At 36.2% G+C, this 9058-nt stretch overlaps 1 protein-coding gene across 2 annotated transcripts in view; it reads right to left on the bottom strand.

Moving 5' to 3' along the window:
* The window catches only part of LOC102588971 (large proline-rich protein BAG6), a 13096-nt gene extending 5855 nt beyond the window's left edge, over positions 1-7241 (bottom strand). For both annotated transcript variants that reach the window (XM_006342042.2, XM_006342043.2), the window contains exons 1-9: positions 7093-7241; positions 3413-3564; positions 2976-3093; positions 1937-2041; positions 1713-1837; positions 1552-1620; positions 1149-1298; positions 991-1060; positions 759-913 (exon numbers count right to left, since the gene is read on the bottom strand). In XM_006342042.2, the coding sequence (XP_006342104.1) occupies positions 759-913; positions 991-1060; positions 1149-1298; positions 1552-1620; positions 1713-1837; positions 1937-2041; positions 2976-3093; positions 3413-3541 (921 nt within the window). In that variant the 5' untranslated portion in view covers positions 3542-3564; positions 7093-7241. The remainder of the gene's footprint in view (positions 1-758; positions 914-990; positions 1061-1148; positions 1299-1551; positions 1621-1712; positions 1838-1936; positions 2042-2975; positions 3094-3412; positions 3565-7092) is intronic.
* Between the last annotated feature and the right edge of the window lie 1817 nt (positions 7242-9058).

The raw sequence follows: 9058 nt of genomic DNA, 5'->3' as shown, positions 1-9058 counted from the left end.
ACCCCACCCCCCCCCCCCCCTCCTTTCGTTGATAAAGATTTAAAGGTTTTGCACTTTGGTCCTTTCATGCCAAAAAATAGTCATTTTCCTTCAAAGGCTTTGATTTTAACAAAATAAAGCCGGTCTCCAGTAAAACTGGTCAAGCTCTGAGCAAAATTGCAAGACTGAAAAGCTCAAGCTAGGAACTCCGCCAAGATACGGTGTGCCCGGATTAGCTAAAATATGTGCATTACACAGTACATGTTGCTATCAATCATAGTCAAAGATGCTTCTTGCCCGTTGATTTTTTAACAGTAACACTAGAACCATGCAGATACTAGAGGGAAAGGAAACAGGAATGGGGCAGAACCTTAATAATAAAAAGGAGATCATTTTATGGATCAATGGAAGGCACTGCAAACAATTTCTGCTATACGGGGAGCAATGATATACTACACATGGCAAGTAAGAAAGTGGAAGCTGTTGAAGCAAACAATTGTAAATACTACTTTTGCCATTGCACAGATACAAAAAGAGATCAGAGAGAGGATTGGATAGTGACAATGTTCAAAGAGAGCTCATAGATGTTAAATTTTGATTCAAGGATTAGGTAACTAGTTTATTGTTCTTGTGATTGGAGATCTAGTTGTCTTAACACCCCCTTCCTAGAAGATGGTTAAGGCACAAGAGGCTCTTTAGGTGTATCAAATATTTGTTTTCAATGGTAGTGTTTCACAGCTTAATACCAAAAAAAGAGATATTATGGTCATGGTACATACAGATAATGCTGCAATGACTTGAGCACCAAAGAGGCGCTCTGCCTGACGCAGCGCAAGGCTCAACACTTCTGGACTCGATAAGCCACGATCATGTGTAGGCAACTGTACTGCAGGTGGATCTCCCACATTATTAGGTGACTGGTTCGGCGGGTAACCTGAGGTAAGAGAATGCAAAGTCTTTCAGAAATCCATTCACCACAAGAGAAGAAGCAAAAACAATAAAAATCCCCACCGTTCCGTGAGAATACATGCTCCATCCCATCCATGAATTCAGAAAGCGTGATCAAGGAATCCAAAAGGGGCTTCAACATGCAAAAAGAAAAAAAAAAGAGTCAAACATGGCCATGAAAAACATGAGACAAAAAACATAATATCTGAAAGACATTCTACCAAATTAATTGAGGGGACAGCTATTGCTGCCCCCAGTGGAATTTGCACTACTTGTGGCAAAGATTGACCAGAAAATGCCTGCCCAGATTGCTGACTTCCTGACTGACTTAAACTCTCATTTCCTTGAGGGCGAGAAGCTGGAGCGCTGGCCTGTTCACAAACCAACCCACCAAGCAAAGATAAGGGAGGAAGCAATGAACAATGGCAAATGAAATTCTTCAGCACCTTGCTAGGTGAACATAAGTGAAATTAAAGGTCCCATATATGTGGAAGTCCTGTAACTTTGAAACTTGAAAGGGCTCATCGCACAAATGACACAATAGAGAGAAATTCCAGTAAAATATAAAGGTAGCAGGTGAATCTAAGAGATCTGAAAGATAAGAGAAAAAGGTGGGAAAAAAACCTGCACACCGGGAAGCTGGCCACCAGTCATGTTCCCAATCCCTACAGTGTTTAAAACTGCCCCAATAACCTATAAAGTTGGACTTTTTTCTGTTATAAGATTCTCTCAAATCAACTCAAATAACAGTGATTAAAAAATCTTGCAACTCCTATGCAACCCACCCGATTAAGATCAGGCACAAGTCCTTCCCCCGGATCTCCAACATTAAAAGTTCCAAGGACAACACTGTGTGAAATCTGCCCGATACGATTCCGTGAGCCTCCAGCAGTGGGTTGAGGCTCTTGTCCTGTGATACTCAAAGATGATAAGATTGTTTGTTACCCGTCTGACTAACAAATCAGCCAAATGACCTGAGAGCCTAAATTTCAGATCATGAAGCCTTTACCTCTGTTAGCATTGTTAGTAGTAGCTTCGCCAGTGCTGCTACCTGATGGAGCTTGCAATTGAGACTGCCTCAGCACTAAATGTAGTGTGTCCTCATTTTCCACATCTGGAAAGAGTTAAGCTTTGGCAAGAAACCCAAAAGTTGTAGATGAAAGAGGCTCCATTTTTTGCAAAAATATTACATCTAATCATGTAAAGTTGTATGTAAACAAAACATTGAAGTATCAACTAATCTGCTGGTCAAAGATAACTCTCTAAAATTAATCATAGACATGATAGGACTTAAGAGGTGAGAAACCAATCAATTTGTTAGTTGGAAACAACTCACTAAGCTTACTTACCAACATGGACACCCTTCTAGATGACCAGGGTAAAGGATCAGCAAAGATATGATATCTAGAGGTATTTAGGTTTGTTGCAAATGATATCTTGAGGTATTTAGGTTTGTTGCATTACCAAAAGTCAACAAGTATTACCCTCTTGAGATTAATATTCCAAGCAAACAGAGACCTAATTTTCCATTAGATTCATTCCTACTCTTGCTTTCTACATAAGGCACACATCATGAGTTTGAGCCCTTCCACAGACAATAAGCCTAATATTTAAGTGGAGAGTAGAGGGAGAGCCCATTATCCACCGAGTTTCGAACTATGCCCCAGTTCAGGTTTGTGGTAGTTGCGTAATCTCACTTGAAGGGGTTTTCATGTTCAAATCTTTTATATTTTCATGAACTCCAGTGTACTTCACCCTCAATGACCACAAGTTAGAGCTTCTTTCTGAATCAGTTCAGAAAATTTCAAAGCATTTAAAAATTAGCTATGAGTTTTGAAACAGAAAAGGTAGGACAAGCTTATGTGAAATGGTGAAATCCTGGAAATTACCTCAAGAGAGATGTAAGGAGCTAAATGCACATATACAAACATCTAACAGAAATCTCTGACCAACAAATTTTGAAGAGAAGAAAATATTTCCAGCAAAGACTGCTCGAACTGCAGACACAAAATGAGGGGGGAACTTGAAATCCTCAGTTGATAGGATACGATATTCAGAAAGAAGGTGATTATCCTTCAAGACCTTGCCCCTAAAAATTAGTCTTTGCTGCTCAACAGGTACACCAATCTGACTTGCTAGTTTGTCCTTCAAGGCTGAAACTTGCAACTGAGATTGAGATATGATAGAGAAGTAAAGTAGACAATGAGTTCCAAATAAGAGCTGTATCAGAGAAGTACAGTGCACGTGATTGATAAAAGATTCCAAGTGCTAAAATCCACATTTAACTTCATATCAATAAGCTTTTATTCGAGAAAAGGTCTCTACATTTCAATATATTATTTCTGACAAGCATAAAGGGGAAAAAATCACTTTCCAGAAGTAGCATAAATTTAAGAAAGCTCCACATGTAACTGAATAAGCATGGTAGTAAATACTCTTTTTCAGCATAACTCGCAACAGAAACAGAGTAAGTAACAAAATTTACATTCTTATCCACGTTAAAAGTATACGTCTGGGAATCTAAGGTCTTGATGTTGAGCACCACGGTTGATTCAGAACTTCCACCAGAATCATTACTTGTGCTTGACCCTTCAACTGCTTGCTGATCAGCCATGAGACTTCAGAAACAACAACTACCTGCAGAGAAAACTCTGATGAAACAACAACTATCTGAAGAGAAAACTCTGATGGATGGTAAGCATTTATGGAGCACCATGCAAAATAGTTGAGACAAACTATCACTAAGGAGCAACTGCAAAACCAAAACTCCTTGGCAGGAAGGTAGACCATCCACCCACAGATATAAATGAAGGCCTAGACCAGCCAATATGCAAATCATTCATTTTATTTATTTTTATTTTTTTGAGAAGTTGACAATACGTAAATCATACATATAGATTCATGAGCAGCAAAGATAGAATATTCTTTGAAAGCATAATTAGCAGCAAAATAAAACCTTACCCTCCCACATGCACCCTCACCCTCACCCCCACCCACCTCAAAAAAGAAGCAAAATAAACTAAAACTCAAACAATTTAGAAGCGAATCCATTAAAAATGACCAAGGATGGCAAAATCATGAATGAATCGGATACAACAGTTAAATTGTAATTCAGTACCAAGAGCTGTTCACTTCACAAAAGCTCTATGTAGTTCCAGAAAATGAATACAATGTAGAAACTTATTTCGCAGGCAGGAAAAAGCAAAGAAGAATATTTTTGCACATCCTTTAATACCAAGGTGAAGCCCAAATCTTTTTTTGTAGGTACTGTAAGAATATCAGTGATGTAAAACCAGCAACAAGCGAACGTTGAAGCCCGGAAAATCATAAACCCGAGATGCACATCAATGATCAATCCCCAACCTACATGAGATTATGTGAAAAAAGAAAAATCCACTAACCAATTTTTCTCTCACCCCCTCCCATTCCCTCCTGCAAGATTTATTTCCATTCAAATTTATTTATTTTTTAAAAAAATTAATTTTATTTCCATTCAAATTTCAAATTCTACTCTGCCTTCGATTGTAGACAACACTTGAATTTTTAAGATGCATCCTCGTTTCACTCATGTCAAGTTAATGATGGTATAGTTGTGGCAAGTAAATATGTAGATTTGGACAGAACCACAAACAAAGGACTAATGAAATAAATATAGTGGCACGGTCTGTGGACTCTATTGTCAAAAAAAAATTATGACCGAGAAAATTTGGGGATAATGGGCTTGTACATCTGCTCTTCTCCACTTAAATACAAAACTTGGCACATTTTGCATTCCACATTTCACAACCTTTGTTGTTCAACCAAACCCGTAGGAGATGGGGATTCTCTTGGCATTTACCAATAGCTTTTTAAGAGAACAAACTGATTGTTGTAACTTCATAAACACTTTTCTATAGCTCAACTTTCAGCATATTTGTACTTGGTTTTGGACTTCAGTGAAGGCCAGGCAATCCCTTGAACGCAACTTTCACTCTCACAGGTCAAGAAAAAAGCAGCTGATATTAAACAGTAATTTATTCAGGTCATAAGACAGTAAAATCTTATCCAACATGCCAATTGTGTTTGGAAACTAGGGTACACCATATGATGTGCCCATACAGCTTAAGTTTGCAATTTATGGCCGACAATTTCTTTTTTGAGAAAGAAATTACGCCATTTCTTTAGTTATGCTTTCCTTTTCAATACTGTAGAGCTTGTTTCCTTTAATCTTGTTTTTTTGCTTCTCAAGAGATGAAACAATGGATCTTTAACCAAGACTAGTAAATTCATAATACAATCATTTGAAATGGTACTTTCTATATAATCCCTAAATGTTCAACTTTTTCTTTTTATAAGTAAATGTTCAACATTTATGTCTCAGCTGGGACTTCATTTATGAGTTATTGACATATCTAAACAATGGTTTACAGGCTAGATAGCCTAACCTATAAATGGACCTTTGTGAGCTCCTACAATATCTTTTGGTCCATGGAACCTGCCCTGTTGATCTTATACATGTGATCTGCTATGTGGAATTGCAATATCTAAATGGTGATGGGACAGCACTTCCCCAGAATCAAGCCTAAAACCAAGTGATAAATATGAATACAGCTTCCATCGGCTAGGTCGCAGTAAATATGAAATTCCAGTATCTCAAATCCAAAAGTTGAATCAAAGTTCTAATCCTCAATAACACTACACATAAGGTCATACAGAAGCTAAGAGCTTTAAGTTCGGTAAAAAAAGCCTCACACAGGATAATCTCTGCAAAAAGAAATTCCAGCTTGCCAACCGATGCTACTTCTGCCACAAGCACACAGAAAGTGTCTACCACTAGCTACTGCACTGCCCAATTGCATCAGACCTTTGGATTATGTTTTGCTGTTTTTTGGGTCATGCCTTTCTCTATTAGGGATGCTCTTGAAAGTTGGAGTTCTTGGGAAGTTGGCAAAGCCATCAAGACTATCTGGCTGATGATCCCTGGTGCTCTCTTTTGGTGTTTATGGACAAGAGGAACAAACAATGTTTTGATGGAGTTTCAACTTCTAGAAAACTTTTGCGAAGCAGATGTCTAAGTTAGCCTTTTCAGCTGATCCAGATTGACCCTTGTAAATAATTTAGAACTCTTCTTGGATGTTGTTAGCTCTATAGTTTAGGAAGAAGCTACAAATCCTTGTGTTTGTGAGCTTGACTAAGCTATCCTTGTAAAGCTTGCATCTTCTTGATGCCTTTAATGATTCTACTTACTTCATCAAAAAAGAAAAGTTCAGCCAAAAACTGAAAGATGATTGATATGTATTGCCTTAAATCTTTTTTTCCCCTCATTTTCTTGGATAAAATATTGAGGAAACTGACGCAAACACCGACTAGTAACCATCAAAACTTTGTATACATCAAGGAAACATGAAGGCACATATGAGATTCCAGTAATTCAAATCCAAAAGTGGAATCAAACTTCTAACCCTCAATGATACTACACATAAGGTCAAACAACAGCCAAAGCTTTAAGTTCGGCAAGATATGTATTGCCTTAATCTTTATCTTTTTTCATTTTCTTTGATAAAAAGTTGAGGAAACTGACGACTAGTAACCATCAAAAATCAAACCTTTGTAGACAACACGCAAACAGGAGCGTACATTAGCTTGTAAAGCAAAAACAGCAAGAAATGAATACACAAAATTGAGATTGGAACATTCATACAAATCAAACTATACAAAGCATTTTAACCTAATTTATGATTAAAAATCATAACATGATTCTGCCGGAGAGATAACAATGGAAACCTACTAGCAAGATTTCGACTTTAGCTACATATCCTTAGTGTTGTGAGCTTAATTTAGCTATCCTTGTAAAGCTTGCATCTTCTTGATGCCTTTAAATGAATCTACTTACTTCATCAAAATGAAAAGTTCAGCGAAAATCTGAAAGATGATTGATATGTATTACCTTAATCTTTTTTCCCCTCATTTTCTTGGATAAAATGTTGAGGAAACTGACGGCAACTACTGACTAGTAACCATCAAAACTTTGTAGACATCACGCAAACAAGAGAGCAATAAACTTATAATTCTATTCATACGAATCAAACTATAGAAAAACATTTTTAAGACTAAATTTACGATTGATTTTCAACAGATTAAAAATCATAGCATGATTCTGCCGGAGAGATAACGACGGAAACTTACAAGCAGGAGTTCGCCGGAGATAGAGATCGGAAGGAGCAAAGGAGAGTGAGTGGTGTCAAGTGTCAACTTTGGCCAGAGATTTAGCTGAATGACGAAATGTGAACCGGAGGGGAAATCGGGTCGAATCTAATATTTGCCAGCTCGTTATAACATTCCAGAAGGATCTAGAATTTATTTATCCGGCTTGTAGCCGTGACGCCACCAGAGCTCCAGCTGAAACGGATATGGGTTGATGGGTATTCGGGTCACCACAATCCAATCGAGTCCACTTTAAAGTCCACATTGATGTTCTTGCCTGTTTCCTTTTCTTCCTTTCTTTCTTTTTTTTTAAATAAAAATTAATTCGAGATAATGTTTGTTTTGAGAAATTTAAGATATTATTTGTAAAAAGATATAATATCATTCTATATAAAAGGGTATTAGTTTTGCACGAGTTAAACGATGATTAAATTTCAATCTTTAAATCTTTGATTTGATAGATCAAATTAAGTATCGAACTCTATATAATAATATCTAAAAAATATTACTTCTATTTAACACACAAATTTAGGCTTATCAAATTACACAGTAAGTAGCGTATAAGAAGATATATTATTACTAAACAATGAATTTTCGATTCGTTGAACATGTTATTGATCCAACAAATCAAATTTATAATCGGATAACCGTTGAAATTTTTGTTTTTTAGTATTAAAAATTAATTAAGAAATATTATATATGTACAAGAAAAGAATGTTATTGAATTGTCAAGTTTATTACTTTCTTTTATATTGTATATATACATATAATGTAATATTATTATTTATTTATACAGATATTATTGTGATTTTGTGGCCAGCTTGTATGCATTGAACCAATCTAAATAACATTTATTTATACTACTACTAGGGTAGGGAGGCCCGTGGCAAGCACGGGCCCAATAGTCAAAGTATTATGCTTGTAAAAGTGTTGTTATGTTAATGAATTAAGGGTTAGGGTGTTTATAGAAGATAGATAATAGCATATATTATAATATGTACTATTAGAAATATTCAGAATATGTACAATACACATCAGTATGATGTCGAGTTGAACTATTGGCACATACTAACTAATGGAACATAATAAAAACAATATACATGTTGCAGTATCATATTTAGAAGAGACTGCAGTTTGCTTGTGCATAGTTAATCTTCCTCATGAAATAAAGCACAGCATAGGGAGAGTTGTTCATTATATTGTCCCTATCATAAGCAAAAGTCACAAAATGGTGCGAGGTAGTTCCTGCAATTACACAGTTTAAAGTATGTTAGAAACTGCAAATATGGACTGATAGATTTGCTGGTAGACAGAAACGTTGTTCCTATTGTTGCTACTGATAAGTTTGTATTAATGTGTAGGCCATCATAACAAAGTAGAATAGGAAAAATGTAGAAGAATGTATGCAGTGGAAGTTATCGACCAAAACACGTAAATTGGCTTATATTGGAGTGTCAATTGCTTAACAGTAACGAAAGAGCAAAAGGAGGCTATAGTTTTATGCTATCACAAAAAAACAGTGTCTGAATTGTTGTTATAAGAGAAAACCTAAGTGAAGAGTCAACATGAGATAAGGAATTAAAAAGAAAAAGTTAACCAATTGATTTGAGCATGGATATGAACATGGATAGAGCATTTTTAGCCCTGAATTACTGTGAGGCTTTGCAATGTTATGTCAGACATAAGCATAAGAAAATTGTGAAATTTCAAAGGAGATAAGAGCAAGTGTGAAAGCAGTGGTATACCATAAGTATGACACTTATAATGTTTTATAGGAACTACATGGATATGTCTATAAAACCAAGTAAACTACAGGTGAAAGTAGAGGATTTTATGAGGAATTTTTGAATTCGTTGCAAATATGTGGAAGTGGTAATCATTTTCAGCTATAGTTTGGTGTGAAAGGGAGATGTAGACTGACCTTTTACACCTTTTTGGTTGGTGTGGG

This window comes from Solanum tuberosum, unplaced genomic scaffold (assembly GCF_000226075.1).
Source record: "Solanum tuberosum cultivar DM 1-3 516 R44 unplaced genomic scaffold, SolTub_3.0 scf00032, whole genome shotgun sequence".
Lineage (NCBI taxonomy): Eukaryota > Viridiplantae > Streptophyta > Magnoliopsida > Solanales > Solanaceae > Solanum > Solanum tuberosum.
This window is presented reverse-complemented; position numbering and strand designations above follow the sequence as displayed.